The sequence below is a fragment of the Hypomesus nipponensis genome, chromosome 25, assembly GCF_054491055.1.
Source record: "Hypomesus nipponensis isolate SF chromosome 25, ASM5449105v1, whole genome shotgun sequence".
NCBI lineage: Eukaryota > Metazoa > Chordata > Actinopteri > Osmeriformes > Osmeridae > Hypomesus > Hypomesus nipponensis.
This window is the reverse complement of record NC_140385.1, coordinates 6965001-6984831: the sequence shown is the minus strand read 5'-3', so window position 1 is coordinate 6984831 and position 19831 is coordinate 6965001. Positions and strand designations below refer to the sequence as shown.

The 19831-nt window shown below is 47.1% G+C and overlaps 1 protein-coding gene across 1 annotated transcript in view; it reads left to right on the top strand.

Annotated features, from left to right (window-relative positions):
* The first annotated feature begins 12162 nt into the window (after window positions 1–12162).
* Window positions 12163–19831, top strand: part of pcdh7b (protocadherin 7b) — a 104682-nt gene continuing 97013 nt past the window's right edge. The window contains exons 1-2 of the mRNA XM_084692123.1: window positions 12163–12331; window positions 12608–15255. Of these exons, the coding sequence (XP_084548249.1) occupies window positions 12163–12331; window positions 12608–15255 (2817 nt within the window). The remainder of the gene's footprint in view (window positions 12332–12607; window positions 15256–19831) is intronic.

Genomic DNA, 19831 nt, shown 5'->3' with positions numbered 1-19831 from the left:
ATCAGAGGCGACGCCTTGACCGTGTGTCTCTCCCTCCACGTGTGGGCGTGTCACGTGGTCACTGAGGGGCACAGTGGCAGAGATGACACCGTTCACGGCTGCAATGACACATCATGACAAACAAGCGGACCTGGGGGACACAGTCAGAATGAGACCTGCTCACTTGCACAAATGCTCAAAGGCGTGCGTGGAGATGTGTGTGCGTGCGTGTCAGCCCATGCTTTCTATCGTTTATGAATAGGTGTGTGCGCCAGTGTGTGTACATGTGTGTGTGTATCCGTGCAGTGCGAACGTGAGGCCTGTGTTACACATCTTTGACGCTAGGCCTGGGCTAAAATGATTCACGCTGATGTGTGACAGTTTGTAATTGTTTTTCGAAGCCAAAATAGGAGCTCAAGACAAGTCTGTCTCCTAAAGTTTTTTTGGAGTGACATAATTAAATCCTCGAAGTCTTCATCATATATATTTCAGTTCCTTTCACAACAAAGCTCTCCCAGTTCCTCATGTTTTTTACACATCGCAATGTAGTCCTCTTACCCAACAGGATGAAGGAACGTTCACGGGAACACAACGTGATAAAACCCTGATCAAACACCAGAGCGACAACCCGGGCCTCAATCCGCACGACCGCGGCGACTTCCAAACCGGGAACCCGCGTGGGCCCACTCGAAGCCTCCGCAGCGAGTGGCGTTGAGGGGATGATTCATGCAAGAGGGCCATGTGGAGACGCGTCGCCCGTCTGGTGGCTGCCCACCGTCGCTGTAGAGAGCCGCAACAGACTCCTAGCAGACTGTTTGCATGCAAATTTAGACGAGGAGTTACGGCCCCCATATGGAGGCTATCACAGCATCGGGTGTCCCAACCACTCCACACAGAGCTCGTCTCTCCACTGACACCGTGGTGTGTTGTCATAGGGAGAGAGGATCAGGACACAGAGGGTGGGTGGGTGGGTGGTGTGTGCCTCCGTCATTGTCCAAGAGAGAGTGAGTGTGCAAGTGTATAAAAAAATATGTGTGCACATGCCGTGACATCTTGTTTTTGCATATTCATGTATGTCAGGGCTTTGTGTGGGTGTGTGTTTGTGTGTAGATTCCCTGTGTCTTTCACTTAAGTATGCAGGATGTGTTCAGGACTGTTGAGTGTGTGTGTGTGTGTGTGTGTGTGTGTGTGGCGTGATGGATTCTCACCACGCCACCCAGCTGTATGATTAAGAGTGCTGAGCGTGTGCGCTGGTGATGATGATGAGAGCTCTAAAACAAGGATTAGCCGAGCATCATGGCCCCATTAAAAGTGTCAATCACGGAGTTGGTCTGGTCGTATAGTCGCTTTCAAACAGCCGCAAAGTGCCATTCATCTTTACGGGGCTGTTTTACCATACATCCACTCTGTCACTGCTGAAGGTCACAGTGAAAGAGATACACGCAAATCAAGCGCACCCGTTTTGCAGTCAATTACATGTTCATCTGCCACTGACATGATGGAGGGGCACGCTTGGGTTGTTGGTTTATGGGCACTCCCGTGGAATACATGGGTCACCTCTATTGTGAACGTGGATGTAAATCATGTCAGGGCGGAGGGCGACGTCGTTTTATTTTTTATCGTGCTTCCCTCGTCTATTTGGCTTCTTCTGTCATCACATCGTCATCATCGTCCTGATTGGAGCCGTTGACACCATCATCATCATTGTCACCTTCATCATTTGGATGACTATCAACCTTCCCTCATCTCCTCACCCTCGTCCGTTTCTCAGACCCCCTAGCATCAGGCGCCAGGCAGGTGTGCTTCCTGTGTTTGGACTTGGTCTCGTCCCTGCTTGTTGTTGTTTTTGTTGTTCTCCCTGGTGGCGTTGTTTTACAGCCCGTCAATCTCCTGAGCGCCAGGCATTAGAGGGACCAGCGGAGTGAGACGCGGAGCACCATCACCCAGGGGATTCCTTCTGTTTCGCTACCCCTGCCGGCTCCTGGGAGACTCCCAGCCGAGTGTACGAGTCTGAACCCCCCTCCCCCACCCCTCTGGATGGAAAAGGCTGCGCTGCATCTGCTGGCGTGGCCGGCTACAGAGAGACCCGGCCAAGCTTTGCTGATTCTACCCAGCATGCATCACAGCAAGCACGAGGCTAATGAACATGACCGATGGAATGCGTTCGACCGGATGGCGAATGTGTTTTTTACTCTGTATTGAATATTTTATTTTTTTTACTCTAGAATTCGTTCTCAATAGAAGCACTGTTTGATCATGCCTGTCTGTAAAACATGGGATAAATGGAATGGAAATAGCTGTGGAAAAGGTCTCTCTTATGACAAAGGAATCTAATGTCAAATTCTGTCCTTTTTTTGTTCTGTGCAAACCAAAAAGACCAGACTTCTGGTGGAATCACATGAGAATCCTGAGATAGGCTTTCTCTGAGAAAGTTAAAGTTGTTTTAAATGGTGAAGTTGCGAGGGCCCCGACCCATGCAAAGTCAAGTTCTGTACCACCCCGCATGACTTAGGAACTAAATCTAAAATGGTCAAAAGAACAATTCACTGAAATATATTTCTTTCTTTTGCTCTTAAAGGTGACTCGTGTATCGCAAACTGGGGGGAGTATGAATACACTGGATGCATGAGAAATTTAAACTCTATGGCTGTCTGAATAGGATCCGTAATCTGCCGTATTTAATGAAAGTCTGAAAGGCTGAAATAACATTAGGGTGGCACACAATGGCAACCTTTACAGTATGTATTAAACCTTAACAGCTCGACCTAATTGGCTCGCCAATGACAAGGGCACTGGGCGGCGAACATTTTAGGCAGCAATGTCAAGCTGACTGACCGTCTGGTCCTCCACCCCCCAAATGAGAAAAAGTTAGAAGGACCTAGTTGATTGAACTTCCTTATCGACTTCTCTGTCTCATCCTGTAGTTCATTTTCTTTGTTTGGTTGTTTGGGTTTTTTTTCTTCTCTCTAGGATTATTTTCCTTTTTGAATGTAATTCTTTTGAAAGATGCTGAAGAGGAGGGGGATGAAACAGATTGTCGAGTGGAAGCATTCGCCCATCCACACATTGTTATTTCACAAAACTGTGAAATACCCGTGGTTATAAATACATTTATTTATAACCTTTGCACAGTTATGTTGATTGTTGACCACCCTCCATTGGCCTTCTATCAAAAACCATACTGACCTCAAATCAAGTGGCAAAATCACCAGATATTTGCCACTTTCTAACACTTTTACCCTGTAACAATCGTGAAGGCGGTTGCAGGTGCATCCAATCAATGCCTTCAACGAGGTACAGTACTCCTGGGTCACATCAAGCCCGGACGGTGAATTGGAAGACCAGGGTTGCACTGCAGAACCATCGCCTATCTCCCACTGTGCTAATCAAGCCCTGTATGTCTGATCAATACACCTGGAGGAAATAAGGAGGAGAACAGATTGCACCCCAGGGTTAGCTAGGTGGCAGGGGCCGAAGTGGCCGAAGGGATGTACCAGGTAAGAAGAGACAGATAAGAGAGAGGGGGTGAAATTGCCTCGGACGAGTTGAGTGATTTGCTCAGATACTCCTTGAGACATGGACCAGACTTGATGGGAGAGAGATGTTACTCGGCAGGAATAAGGAAGCCTCTGTAAAAAAAATACCCAAATGACCAAAGACAATCATTTTCATGATTGACAGTGGTTATGCAATAATGTCTTTGTCATTGGCCCTGCAAAAATGATAATTCCTTCTCGTGAACATACTGTAGATTATACATGTCAGTTATGGTTCTAATTAATCTGCAATTATCTGCACAAATCAACATTTCATGTTTAATCCGTCAAATTTCACATCCCTAATTAAAGACAAAAGCGATCATGTGTAAGATTTCAATCAGCACACCCTAAATAACAATAATCCCTCATGGAATATAAAATGGTTTAATCTTCGAAAAACTACATCTAAACTGTACCATCTTCAAAGAACCAGTACCCAGAGGGAACAAATCCACAGTCAGGCAGGCAAAAAAAGTGCATTATGGGAAAACGGAGGTGTGGCAAGACAGACTGGGGATTAATAACACTTCAGGAATGGAATTAATAACCTCTCTAATCATCCCAGAGGCTAGTCAAAGTGCATGAAAATCAGTCATCTTCGTGGCGGCACTCAACTGAAACATTTCTTTGGGCTAATCCCTGGATCGATTCCTATGATCGCATTAATCCTGACAAATCACTGGCCATGGTATTCCAATACAAAGGTTTTTTGACAGTAAAGTGCTCAACACGTATATGCCAGATATATAAATTACACAGTAGGTAGAGAGACATGTATACCATAACAAATGTAAAATGCAGTCTGGGACATTAAATCATTGAGCCTTTTGAGAAGCTTTTGAAATTACTTGTATAGGTTAAGCACTTTAGAGAGAGAAAAAGTACAATATGTACAGTATTTAGCCTAAAGTGTCGATCAACAGTATTTTTGTTTTCTGAATACTAGAAATGGACATACAATATACCTGTGTATCATAGAAACGGAACATTCAAACGCTCCAAATGCAAAACTTTGTTTCACAGGGGTTGAAAAGCAAGTTTAGGAGTGTGTACTGCACTAGTGATACAGTTTTGCAATGTTCGCATGAAGTCAGCCCAACTTCCTCTCAGGCTGTTGAATATTCAACAGTCCCGCCTTTTTTGTTGTTCCATTGGCACACAGACAGGTTCTTCTATTTATGAAACATACATCTTTACAAATGCTAATGACACCAAATATGAATTCTGCTGCAATTCAGAACACCATTATCATCTCATAATACCCATCTTCTCCAACCGCTGGAAAGTCTTATATTAATTAGCCGAGAGAACAATAGCTATTTCAGAGCAACCTCGCATATGCTTCCTTTTTATGTTGATGCAGAGTGAATACGTGGAACGAGTTAGCGGGAAGCACTATTTTTAAACAGACACTAACATTTGAAAATACTAGGGGTCTGTTTCAGGCTTTGCTTTTCATTTAAAAGCCATTTTTAGGGATGAGCAATGTAAAACAAAAACATTTGATTGTGTCTGACACAAACCCCATAGCATACCGGAAAGACTCGACTCTCAAGGACAACATATATACAGAATGTGAGAATGCTGCTCTGCTTCTCTGGCTTACCCTGACCGGACAGGCTATCACACGAACCATTTGGGTCAGAACATGCAGATGGGAGGGTATTCATAATAATACCCAAATGATTTAGTCCCCTAAGACCCACACCATAAGCACAAATCTGCAGATAGCCCTTGGGGAATAGGCAACCTCACTCACACAGTCGTATGGGGTGGAATCATCATTTTAATGAATCCTTTCAAAGAATGCCATCCGTGTAATACAGTAAATGACCTAAGATCTTCCTAGAAATGATGAGCTCAGCACAGACGTCGCCTAATTAAAGTTCCACTCACAATAGAAACGAACAAATTATGAGCCTACTTCTAAATGTCAAGATAACCAATTACCAAAAGAAAATGGCCATTATGGATTCCTTTTGGCCACAGGTGATGAAACCACCTGGAATAATGAAATAAGGCCAGGGGAAATGATATTACACTTCTGGTCACATCCTGGGACAAGTATTAAGCGAACTATAAACATTGTACGAGTTTAGCCTAGAGTGCATAGGTTTTAACAGATTGATTTCTATATAATGTCTAAAATAAAAGGTCTGTAACTGAATTCTCAATAGAGGCAAGTTGACACATGCAACGACAGGGTTAGGACTTTAGCCGACATGTTTTTTCCTTCGTGTTTGATACATATGGTGTACCGAACACAGTGTCCCTAATTTTATTATGACATTACAGATAACTTTTGCAACTGGCATGGCCAACAGAGAAACTACACAGTGGCACTGTGACCTTCTCTGCTCGACCTCACTGCATTAATTTCTATTCACATCCGATTTGTTTGCGATTCAGTCCACTACACAGATCATAATTAGAACAGACAAAGGTACGATGACCTGCAGCGTTTTCCGAGCAGCGCCTGGGAGATAGGCATTGTGTTTTGCTGAAGAATGAGCCTCTGACTGACTGGCATATACCTCACCTCGACAGAGAAGAGGGTCGTGGGCGTGCGAGAGAGAGAGTGAAGTAAAGAGGGGAGAGAGAGAGAAGAGAGAGCTAGAGAGTTTCTCTGAGCTGAGGAAGCCCCTCAGTGAAGGCTTGCCTGAGAGAAGAGATGTCCTTCTGTGAGATGACGGATGGACCGCTGAAGCACCAAAAAAAAAAAAAGATCAACTTTCAGAATGTATTTTCCATTCAAAGACATTTTTGACAGGGAGAGCGCCTGCTCTGTGGCAATGAGTGGAGCCATTTTGAAGTCTCCTACCTGCTTCAGAGAAGCAGGGAGCTGAAATAGATATATCTCCCGGCTGCCTGGGTATTTTCCTACCCCCCTTCCTTTGCCTGTTTTTGACAGGAGACTCTGAATTCTTGAGAAGTTGTCTTCTTATTTTCTACCGCTAGCAGAAGGACAACGCATGTGTACTGTGTGCACTCCAACACTGCATAAACAAACGCAGGCTCACAAATCCACACACATACACATGCCCACAAACCAAGAGCAAAACAAGAGTAGCCGTGCACTACAAACAAAGACACACCTGCCACCCGGACACTATTTGGCGACAGGCCACTTAATCTGAGAAAGAAACAGTCGAGGCGATAGCTGACAATCTTCACCTGCAAAATACGTTCCTGACTGTTCTATGTGAACTCTGATGCAAGCAAATAGCAAACAGCCATTGACTCAGGACAGATTTAGTGCGCTCCACGATTTTAGGTCATGAACTGGGGAGGGTAATTCCCCCACTATACTCTCCTCCTCCGTTGCTCCTAATAATGCATCTTGTGTTAGCCACTCTGCCTGGGTAACTTGGGTGGGGTGGATAATGCAGCAGGGTACTTTATTCCTCTGACAAGGCAAAGCCACAGAAATACTGTGGAGAACAGCAGCGGGGTGGGGTGCAGGGTCTGTGAGCAAAAAAAGGGTCGTCCCATCCCACCGCCTCCATCCTAACTCAACACCCCCGCCTCGGACGACCCCATTTAGTGTGTCCTCCTGCCCCGGCTACCCCTAACAAGCCTCATCCCTTTCGGGCAGGCTTCTGAAGGGGGCTCTTTCAGGCTCGGTCCTTAGATGTTCCAGGGCTTTTGTATGATGGTTGGCTGTCTGATGTGACTCAGTGATAGAAATGTGACTGACTGTCTGGAAGTGTTGGTGGGTGGGGGTGAGTCATGTATACATGTCCCTCAAACAAGGAAGACATTTGAAGTGTGTGTGTGTGTATGGGGGATGGGGGGGCAATTACAGTATTGACTATGTATTTCCAACTGCCTGACAAAAGGGTGAGGACTCTTTGAAGGAATTGAAACAAAGCATTTTTTTACTTCAATAGATCCATTCAGATCTCAAATTTGAGGATGCCTTATTAGCTATAAGCTATGCTGTCTTTGCGGGTGGGGTTACTCACACCAAACACAACTCTCCCTGTCACATGATGCCACACTAGATGGTGATCTCCACTGTACTGTAAGACCATCAATGAAACCAACAAGCACAGATGTCCATCAAAACTATCCACCATCCACAAATGCAACACCTTCTGAAGTTTTGGAAATCATGTTTGCAGTATATGTTCAAGATGTCACATCACTCCGAAGTGAATTTTTAACCAGTTTTCACACATATGCCCGAGACTTGGTTCCATTCCCATGTAACTCATGTTCCCAAAGTGGGAGGATTACCCAAGAGCCATTGCAATTAGCGTGTTCTGGTATGGTGTGACTTTGTCACGTATCAACCAGCCCAATGATGCCTTCTGTGATCACACCAGTGCTATGAATGCCAATGGTGATACAAAAATGTAACCTTGATATTGACAAATCATTAGGCTGAATCATTAAACTGAATGAGTTAGAGTCAATAGGATTTGAAACGACACAGAATGGTATTGTCGAACTCTTTTCACAATGAGCTTACAAGTACTGATAATGAGAAAGAAAAGGGATGTGGGAGACAATAAGAAAGATCCAAAGCAACTTTCCGAGCCTGAAAAACAACATGTGCAGCTGTTGTTGCTCTATTGCACCATCCACCTGAAACATACCGAAACGGACAAACAGGATGCACACACAGCCAGTGAAGTCCACACGTTTGCACACTTGATTCAACGCGAGGCTTGTTGTTAGATACGTATGTGATATCTTTAACAGCTCTTTTGAGAGCCCCTAGGGGTGGGGGTGGGGGAGGGGGGTGGGGGAGGGGGGTGGGGGAGGGGTTGGTGGGCAGAACAAGGCGCTGAGTGTCCCAGAATAGTACTAGCTAAAGGGGGTTGGAGAGCAGGGCTGGCAGACTCCATCATGGAGCCATAGTTGGATTCCAGTGTTGAGTCACTCCTTGTTGACTCCTCCTTCTTTCTCCTTCTGAAGGTAGAATGCCATGACAGTTTAGCTCCCAGGCACCACTACAAAGAGTTACTCAACAGTGGGCCAGACAGGTTCCGGAGGGGGCTTTTTGCACATTTTCACTGGATTGTTCTCTTTCACCCTAGGCCACGGGTTCATGGTTTGCAAAAAGGAGGTGATACACACACACACACACACACACACACATCTTCACAACTGTCCACTCAAATACTAATTCACTCACACATACAAGGAATATTTGCATATATATGTGTGAAATACACATGTATCTCACACAAAATACCCTTAGAGGAAGATGCAGTGCTCGAGCAAGAGGGGTTGCAAAGGGGGCTGGCTTTGGACACATACACCTCTGACTCCAATGCCTGGGCTGGCTCAAGGAGGTTCAAAATGCCACCCCCACACTGATGTTGCAAAGCTGATTTATGTTCAGCTCTGTCAGATAGAGAGATACAGTGAGGGGAAGAGAGAGAAAGGGGAAGGAAGGGAGGAAAGGAAAACCATATGGAACAGCACTGCAAGGAAGCAGTAAATGAAACCTTGAAGACAGATACTGAAGAGCTAGGAACTGTAATAAAGATAGCCTGATAAACTGGGCTCTACTTTTCACAAGAATGATGGTCCAAAAAAGTTCCCATGTCTGAAAAACACATTCTCTCCTTTCTCCCCTGCTGGTTCACACACTGGTAACACACCGCCAACACACAGTTTATCAGCATTGATTTGGAACAAAATCAAGAACAGTGTTAAATACAGTCCAAGGAGAGAAAAACACTCTCTCTCACACACACACATACTTATTTGACAATGACTATTGAGGTTGATAAAAAACCTACGCTGCACAGATATGCAAATGAAGGAAAAGTTTTCCCTTGTTGGAGCAACGCTGCAGTGCGGGTCCATAATTAATTGAGCGAGTTAGCCTAGCTTAAGTCCAAACACCTGGTGGCTTGTAGCATCACTCTGAGATGGCTCACCACTGGGATCAGACAAGCATCCACTTCAAAGCAACTTTGCCCCATTTATTATTAACAGAAATATTTTTCAGCGGCAGTGGCTCCTCTCCCTTCTATAAGGAGAGAGCAAAGTTACAGCAGGTATTTTTAGATGGGTGACAGATTGAAGTGTTCAGACTTGTCATAGTCGCAGTCTCACTGTGTTATGGCGCGGTTACAAAATTAGGAGATTGTTGTTGTTTTTAACTGTTATGGGGGAAGCTATTTTCCAAGAATTCTAACAGTGTTTATGATCTGATGTCCTAGGTAGCCTACACGTCTGGATTCCAGTCAAACCTCATATTTAAATGACAGAGCTGTTGTTTACAATTATGTTATTCCAGAGAAAGTCTAGGAACAAGTTAAAACCAAACCAATAATTCACAAATACTTCTTATTGGCCTTATTACCAAATATCAACTATTATGATGAATTGTCCTGGTGTACACCCTCTAGTGGTCGTGGCACTTGCTGAGTAATTGCCAAAACGATATATAAAACACAAATCTAATTGCCTGTTTCGAGTAACAAAATTACTTATGGCTGGCTAACAGAATAAATAAATTAACCTAATCCGTGCATCTATAACTGCAACCCTACTGTGCATGCAAGTCATCGGGAAAATATCAGAAGATATATTTCTGCCGACGACAGAGGGCGTAAGTAAGTAAGGATACGAGCACTGTTGGAATTCCGACTGAGCCTCAAGATGCATCTGCAACAGTGGACAGCCGCCCTCCCTCACGCTCTCCATTTCTCTCTCATCCTACTTTATTGCGCTGCCTTACTATACCGTAACCGCACGTAGGCTAGGTTATCCTCATCCACATGTCAAACCGGTAAAAGGAAGCCCTCATCAGTTATGATGAAGAACGCTAGTAGCCTTAATGTCTAAATGTACTCAACTGCACGCACACTCGCGCGCGCAGCCCTTACCAGTCTATAAACGCAAAACGAATGACAGAATATTTGTTGCCGGTTCCATTTGGCCAAACCGAACACATAGGTGTGCTCCCGTCATCGTGTGATGGAGAATAAGCTACGAGAAAGAATCAAATGAAAGGGGTACCCATTAAGAGCTTAAAGCTAGTAGGCAACACTACTAACGCGTTGTGCCGAATAGCCAAGCTGCAGTCGACCACCCGCGATCATAAAGTGACCACAGGCAAGCCAGGACTGTGTACATATTCCAACCCGTCTCCCCACTGGAGTGTACCGAACGAGACAGAGAGTGATTTGTGTAAGAAATACATGTCAATGTGCGTTTGTCGATTTATTTACTTAATTACCGAATGCGCAAAAGTTTTGGGAACATTGGAGGCAGGTTGAGCCTCGTATGACCACTGTCCACATCCCGAAAAACAAACTAATGTCATGCATTTTCTCCCAACAGGGTTTTATGTCTGCATTAAATGCTGAATGCACAAATCCTGTAAATTCGATAGTAAAATATGCCACAAGCTAACAACATAACCCTCGGTCTGTTTATTTAGACCACACGACAACAGTCTCTAAAAACAAACCTCACCGTATTCCCACCCCAAACAAAACGGGTTCAGGTTGTGAGGTAAAAAAAAAGGCAAGAACATTGTATTTTCTTTCCACGACTGAGTCACTTTCGTTAAATTGCCTACTGTCCTAAGTAAATGCAATTTTCCTTGATTCTCTGTTCCTCATCAAATAGTTGTCGACTACCCTTTAGACCTACCGATCAAGTTCAACCCTGTACGTGCACTCGGGAGAGAGAAACTGGAGGGGGTGGAGAAAGCGCGCAAGACTGCAATATCATTTGTGAATCGGTCTCACAGTGCCGCAGATAGGGGCTGCAAACGCACGCAGCGCTTATGCAGGTGAGGTGCCGACTGGCAAGTAGACTTAGAATGCGGGACAGAATAAGGATTTCATCGTTGAAATTGTAGTTATTATTCTCATTACCTTCATCGGAATTACAATTTTCTGTGTTGCTCTCTTTTTTCTGATCTCCGCAATAACATTTTTTTTTTTTTGGCCAGGGAGTTTTTCCTCATTGCCTGCAAGTGAGCGAACTATCACACATTAAAGTGACTTGAGAAATCAGAGCGCACGGATGTTTGGATAGTCGACAGGGCAGATAATATTCTGCTTATTCACATCTTCAAGGTAAGAGGACGGTGCAGTAGGCTCCTGTGTCTTCAAGAGTTCGGAATCTGTGCGGGCAGTCTCATCACTCTTATTCTGTATTTGGAAATATCTTTGGACGGAGTCATCTTGGACAGCCCACCGAAAAGGAAGGATTTTTATGATTCTTTATTTGAATTGCAATTCCAGGATACGTTTTTAAACAGAAATTGACTGATATAAATTTGAAGTGAAATGACAAAACAGTTTGGACATTTGCATGATCATGTCCTAATGCTTTCATGACAGAGGCTACAACAGTAGCGCACGGGACTGTTGCATTTGTTCTTGGCACGGAATGCGTTTTTATTAAAATAAGAAAATAAGAAAATATTTAATACAAACGCAGAAAAGCAAAGAGAATAGCCCGCGCACTTGCTGTTCACTGCAGTTGAGGCGGAGTGGGAGGGCGTCCGGAGAATGAAGTCTCACGCATCCTGAAACGGAGGACTTAAAATCTAACTGAAAACGAACATTGTTTAATAGATAACAATATAGGCTACTCAGCTAAGAACTCGTATACAAATTCGATTTCAGGCTTCATAATCAAGTAAATTCATTCAGGTGGAACAATGAGGACTACTGGCGCAGTGGACTATCTATGCTACTGTATTATCATCCTGCAGCTGCTGAATCAGCCCGCTGCTAAGCAAGTGCTCCGATATCGCTTGGCTGAGGAGGGACCCGCCGATGTCAGGGTAGGAAACGTAGCAGCAGACCTCGGAATTGTTGCCGGGTCCGGTGAGGTTACATTTACGCTCGAGTCCGGCTCAGATTTTTTCAAAATAGATAACATTACAGGCGAGCTGACCACCAATGAACGACGGATAGACCGTGAAAAATTACAACAGTGCCAAATGATATTTGATGAAAATGAATGTTTCATCGATTTTGAAGTGTCCGTTATTGGACCGGCGCAGAGCTGGGTCGATTTATTTGAAGGAAAAGTAATCATTTTAGACATAAATGACAACACACCATCATTCCCCTCACCTGTTTTGACTTTGTCTGTGGAAGAGAACAGACCTATTGGCACCCTTTATCTATTGCCCCCGGCCACAGACAGAGATTTTGGCAGAAATGGCATCGAGAGATATGAGCTTATTCAGGATGGGGAGAGCTCGAGGCGGCTGGGCTCGAGCTCCGGAGGACGCGCAGACAACGGAGATTCTTTCTCAGGCAAAAGGAGATTTGACGAAGGGGCGAGCAGAAGTAGCGTGTTTGAACTGCAAGTTGCTGACACGACAGACGGCGAAAAGCAGCCCCAGCTCATCATTAAGGGGGCACTGGACAGGGAGCAGAGGGACTCTTACGAGCTCACGCTGCGCGTCAGGGATGGGGGTGACCCCGCGCGCTCCTCTCAGGCCATTCTCAGGGTGATGATCACCGACGTGAATGACAACAGCCCGCGTTTCGAGAAGAGCGTGTACGAAGCCGACCTGCCTGAGAACAGCTCCCCTGGTGCCCCCATCCTGCAGCTAAAAGCCTTTGACGCTGACGTGGGGGTGAACGGTCAGATTGAGTATGTTTTTGGGGCAGCCACGGAGTCGGTGAGGAGGCTACTGAGGCTGGACGAGAGCACGGGCTGGCTGAGCGTGCTGCACCGCATAGACCGCGAAGAGGTCAGCCAGCTGAGGTTCACCGTCATGGCCCGGGACCGCGGCCAACCGCCCACTAAGGACAAGGCCACGGTGATCCTCAACATCAAGGACGAGAACGACAACGTGCCCGCCATCGAGATCCGCAAAATCGGACGCATCTTCCTCAAAGACGGCGTTGCTAACGTGGCCGAGGACGTGGTGGTGGACACGCCCATAGCCTTGGTCCAGGTGTCTGACCGTGACCAGGGCGAGAATGGCATCGTCACCTGCACCGTGGTGGGGGACGTCCCCTTCCAGCTCAAACCGGCCAGTGAGATGGAGGGGGAGCAGAACAAAAAGAAATACTTCCTCCATACCTCGGCCCCGCTGGACTACGAGGCCATACAGGAGTACAACGTTGTCATTGTTGCCGTGGACTCGGGAAGCCCTAGCTTAGCGAGCAACAACTCACTCATCGTCAAGGTGGGGGACACCAACGACAACCCGCCTGTCTTCAGCCAGAGCGTTGTGGAGGTGGTCTTTCCTGAAAACAATGCCCCTGGTGAGAGGGTGATGACCTTGTCGGCCATGGATGCAGACAGTGGCAAAAATGCGGAAATCGCCTATTCTCTGGACCCATCCGTGAATGGAATTTTCTCCATCGATGAAGACACTGGGGACCTCAGAGTCCATATGATTTTGGACCGTGAGCAGACCGACAGGCACGAGTTCAAAGTGATAGCCAAAGACAAGGGCATGCCCATTCTGCAGGGCTCCGCCACGGTGGTCGTCCTCGTGTCTGACAAGAACGACAATGAGCCTAAGTTCATGCAGGACGTCTTCACCTTTTACATCCGGGAAAACCTACAGCCCAACAGCCCCGTTGGCATGGTGACCGTTGTGGACGCAGACAAGGGGCAAAATGCCCAAATGAGCCTATTCGTCGAGGAAGAGGAGGAGATCTTCTCCATCGAGAACGACACAGGAACTATCTTCTCCACCATGTCCTTTGACCGCGAGCTCAAGACCGCCTACACTTTTCGCGTGAAGGCGGTGGATGGCGGAGACCCACCCAGGTCGGCCACGGCTACGGTCTCTCTCTTTGTGATGGACGAGAACGACAACCCTCCCACGGTGACCTTCCCCATCAACAGCTCTTACACCCTCCTCCCCCCGTCCAGCAACGTCAGGACCGTGGTGCGGACCGTCATGGCCACCGACACAGACACAGGGATCAACGCCGACCTGAACTACAGCATCGTCGGTGGCAACCCCTTCAAGCTGTTTGAGATCGACGGCGGCAGCGGGGTCATCTCCTTAGTGGGCAAGCTGGAGCAGAAACACTACGGCCTGCACAGGCTGGTGGTCCAGGTGAACGACAGCGGCCAACCTTCGCAGAGCACCACCACCCTGGTCCACGTCTACATCAACGAGACCCTGTCCAACTCCAGCGTCGTCGAGGCCCAGGTGGCCAAGAGCTTGGGAACCCCCCTGAACACCAACATCGCCGGCGACCCCAACTACGACCTGGGCAAGCAGAGACTGAGCATCGTCATCGGGGTGGTGTCGGGCATCATGACGGTCATCCTCATCATCCTCATCGTGGTCATGGCCCGTTACTGCCGTCCCAAGAACAAGAACGGTTACGAGGCGGGCAAGAAGGACCACGAGGACTTCTTCACGCCCCAGCCGCACGACAAGAGCAAGAAGCCCAAGAAGGACAAGAAGAACAAGAAGTCCAAACAGCCGCTGTACAGCAGCATCGTGACCGTGGAGGCCTCCAAACCCAACGGCCAACGCTACGACGGCGTCAACGAGAAGCTGTCGGACAGCCCCGGGATGGGTCGCTACCGCTCCGTGAACGGAGGGCCCGGAAGCCCGGATCTGGCCCGGCACTACAAGTCCAGCTCGCCTCTCCCCACCGTCCAGCTTCATCCGCAGTCTCCGACGGCCGGGAAAAAGCACCAGGCAGTGCAGGATCTGCCCCCCGCGAACACATTCGTTGGGACCGGAGATAACATTTCCCTTGGATCTGACCACTGCTCAGAATACAGCAGTCAAACCATCAACAAGTACAACAAACAGGTAAGACTCTTACCTGTGACTTTTAAAGGTTTTCTTTCTGTCTAATCCTCTCTGTTCAAAATGTGTGTTCGTGTGTTCCTCCCTCTTAGTGTAATCTCGATCATAATGCTGTCTGACAGGGATAGTGTCAGTAGTTATGTTGCTTTTTATGGTGCTAATGTGTGTCAAGCTAGTTGTATTGATCTGTTTTGGTTTGGAGTGCCATTCACATGGAATATTGAAAAGGGATTTGAGAATGTGCATATCCCGTTTGGATATCCTTTCAACGCAGCACCTACCCCAATTTTTTCTTTTTTTCCATGCTAGTGTTCAAAGTAACTCAACTCAGAGTTCAGGGTTAGGATCAGAGTTTGTTGAACCCTCCACCTGGAATACCCCCTGTTTGTTTTCAGACTGGAGGGCGTCATGTTTGCTGACCTGTGCACATTAGTGGCAGTGCCCCAGACAGCTCATACAAGGGTCTAATTTGCAGTTATTTGATCCCTGGGGAGGCCTTGGAAGTTTGGGCACCCGTCAGCTAGGTCAAGCCCCAGCCCAATTTTTTATAACAACACAAACTCTTTTTTTGTGATGGAAACAAAGGAAAAGGGGAAAATAAGGAAGCTGAAAATGTAGCAAGGAGTGGCAGTTAGGAATGCTTGCTGTGTGTTTTACATGGCTCCCTCGGTTTGACTAGGAACATCTGGGCCGGCAGGTCGTGTTAACATTCCTCTGCACTGGTGTCTCTATCAATTCACCAACCCAGTAGTGTTCTCTCTCTCTCTCTCTCTCTCTTTTTCCAAATTCTTTACTTATGGATCCATCCTTCCTTCACCCCATTGTCTCTCCTCTTTCATGCTCTCCCTCCAGCATTCCCTACCTCTGTTTCGGTCTTCTTCTCTCATCCCCCACTCTGTTTTCAGTTGTAATGTAAAAGGCTTTTGCGGCTCGGGGCATGACAGGGGATTCATATTTTAGGGAGTGTGGCGTGAATTAATCAATTCATATCATCATTGGTCTTTTACTTTATTTTCCCAGCCGGAGTCAAGCGAGGCGAAGCTGGGTTAATACATTATGAAGCCTTGCCTTCGATATGCGTTTGCCAGGAAGAGAACACTTTCTCTATTGTTTCATGTGCTTTTCTATGGCAGTCTAATGAATTATTGATTGTTCTCTTACATGGTGTAAGCAGCCACTCATCGTGCATTCCTGAGTGCTGTTCCCTCAGCACTTGGTTGGATTCTCTCTGTTTTTCTTGGTCTGTCATTCTCTCCCCCCAACACCCTCTGGTTCTTAATTTCCCTCTTTTTTCTCTCTCCTGTATCTGTTCCCATTTCCTCCTCTGTTCCCATCCACTCCTGTATTGTTGCCCGTGCTCTCCTTTGCTCTGTCCCTTGCTGCGCAATATCTGCCTCTGCATTCCTCCCTCTCTCCAAATCCAACTTCCCTCCCACCCTAACTCCCTCTCTTGCTCAGCCTCTTTCTCTCTCTCTCTCTCTCTCTCTCTCTCTCTCTCTCTCTCTCTCTCTCTCTCTCTCTCTCTCTCTCTCTCTCTCTCTCTCTCTCTCTCTCTCTCTCTCTCTCTCTCTCTCTCTCTCTCTCTCTCTCTCTCTCTCTCTCTCTCTCTCTCTCTCTCTCTGTGTGTCTTTTCTCCCTCTTTTCTATCGCCATCTCCCACACCAACACACCAATCCATACCTCTGTCTCCTCCACATCATTGTTCATACGGTACACTCTGTTCCTCCTTGCCTTCCTTTTTTCGTTTTCCTTCCTCTTAAATCCTCTCTACTCCCCGTCTACCCTCCTGCTATTTCCCCACTCATTTCTCCCCACTCGCTCTCTCCTCTTTTTGTTCATCTTGATTCGGTCTCTGTGTCTCGAACGGCGTCCAATGTGGTGTGTTCAGCGGGTTGGTGCTCAGAGTGTGAGCAGTGCTGTTGCTTGCTGATGTCTCATGCATAATTAAAAGGGCACTCTATTCACTGCAGCAGCATGTATTGTGTGTCGCTATTCTCCACTTAAATAATTCTTTATTTACCTCACTGCGCGCACAGCGACAGCTTTTATGGGTCCTTGTTTGTCTGGTTTGATGTCCAGCCCCCGACCAAAACGCCCATGGCTGACACACTCGACAGCACGATGCGCCGCTAACACTACTTTTGCACGCACAGCGTTTTTCGACGGGAGCCAGGACACGAAGGCCGTGTCCCTGTGCATGACTCCTCAACGGTGTGTTCTCCTCGACGACGGGTCGGTTGCTAACAGTGTAAGAGGCCAGCCACTGCCCCTGAAAGAAACACGAGGCAACAGTACTGTGTGAAACAGACATTCCTGAATGGATTTTTCACATGTCTTAAATCTGAGGTAATGACATACTCAGTGTCAACACTTTATGTGTAAGTGCAAAGGTAGATATATATAGAGATAATGGCTCTCTATAACCACACAAGGTTGCTTTTTACAGAGATTAAACCTTTACTGGTTTGTGCGCTCTGAGTACGACTTTAAAGGGGCAATTCTTTATTAGATCAGGTGATGGGGATTGTGGTTAAGGTCACTGGAACTAGGCATACTGGATTCTCAGGTTGAAAGTCATTTGGTTAGTTTCAGTTTCACAAGTTCATAAGAATTATTTTGTGCTGAAGTAGTTTTTCTTATTTATTGATTTTTTTTCTTTATTTTTCTTTATTTCTCTCTTTCTTTCTTTTGATCTCAGTGCTTCGAAATATTCAATGAACTGTGGGAGTCTGGATTAGGGATTACTAAGAGTTTTCCTCTGCTTTTGAAGAATAGAAGAGGATAGAGTATCCTATGCTTTTGCTCGTACATTATGTCATTCAAACATAGCTGAATTCTTTGGAAATTTGATCTGATTGGATTTGAATGTTTGTTATTTAATCAACATTTAAATATAGACCAAAAGGTCCATCGGTTTGACAGTTAGTAATGCAAGACCCAATTTAAGAGATGTCAGATATCTGTCTCACACCAACAATATCGCTGTCCTCCCTTCTCCTTCTGTCCTTTCTTATCTTTCAATGTGAGAGGGAAACAAGCGCAGCCTCAGGACAGGGAGCCCTGATAGTGGGACACAGAACGGTTCATACTGTTTCACTGGGGACTTGGGGTGGAAAGAGAGAACACAAGCGAGAGAGAGAGAGAGAGAGAGAGAGAGAGAGAGAGAGAGAGAGAGAGATACAAAGAGAGAGATACAAAGAGAGGCCCATTGACTGCAATGTTTTGTATCAGGTTGCATATCCTCTTCCGCTACCTTCCAAAAGTCCCCCCCCCCCCCCCCAAAAAGGTCTGCAAATAACCGCACAGCACTGCGCGGCCACATGACCACACGACCACAGGTAACCAGGCAACCAGCGGCGAAGCAAAGCCTCCCTTTTTAGTCGAACATCAGACTTTTAGGAGGTTGTTTAACCGGGCGGAACATGAAAAGAGGGAAGCCAATGTGTCACCCTGCACCTGTCATGGGGCAGAAACGAGGGAGACAAAGCTGATATTGATGCCAAAACTTCACAGATTGGATAATTCTATCCCTCTCTCTCTCATTCTCATTCTCATTGTCTATTTGGGTGATTGCTGCTTTAACACTGTTGTTCAACCCTAAGGTGTGGGAGTGTTTGATTAAACGAGATAGTTAATGACCACATTCACACACACAGTGCATTAGCAGCTCTTTGTTAGCGTGGGAAGACCTTCAAGGAACAGACATTCGTCCGGTAGGATCTGTCCCAGTCACACCAGGCCCTCAGGGCAGGCAACACCTCCCCTCCCCTCCCCTCCCCTCCCCTCCCCTCCCCTCCCCTCCCCTCCCCTCCCCTCCCCTCCCCTCCCCTCCCCTCCCCTCCCCTCCCCTCCCCTCCCCTCCCCTCCCCTCCCCTCCCCTCCCCTCCCCTCCCCTCCCCTCCCCTCCCCTCCCCTCCCCTCCCCTCCCCTCCCCCCACACACACACCTCAACCTACCCCTCACCTGGGCCATGTGAGGCTGCTTCTCCTGTTGTTGCCTCAGGGGCTGGGGTCGGTGGCGTGTGCTTGACTGGACGATGCCCTCTCCCCGGCTCTCGCCCCCTATCCCAGCCCACCTCTCTGTCTTCTTGCGCACAGCTGCTGCCCTCCCACCTTCCCCAGCCTCTGGCTCAGAGCAGTCGTCGGGCATTTTGTTTGCAAACGGCATCTTCCCCGCCTCGCAACACTATCTCCGAACGAGCAATATCCGCATGCAAATAGGGATCACCTGGACTGTGTTTGTCGGCCAAAACACAGGAGGTGAAAACCCCCCTCCAGCACTCTCGATCCAGCGAGAGGCCGCCAGTATGGAAATCAGCCGCTTTGCTTCAGGCCTCATTTGTTTGAACCTAAACAGGAGTGTAGCCACCGAAACACTTCACAGAAGCCACAACTGACCTCATTATGGGGACGAACCCCTCCGTGACGAACCCCTCCCCTCCTGCGTCTGTAGCATCTGTCTGACTCTCTACGTCTGCAGACAATATGGGGTCTTCGTGTTCGTGTCTGGTCTCTCCAAAAGTAGTCATCACTGTTTGCGTTTTTCGGGGCCACAGAGCTCCGTGTGGCTCCCAAGTCGC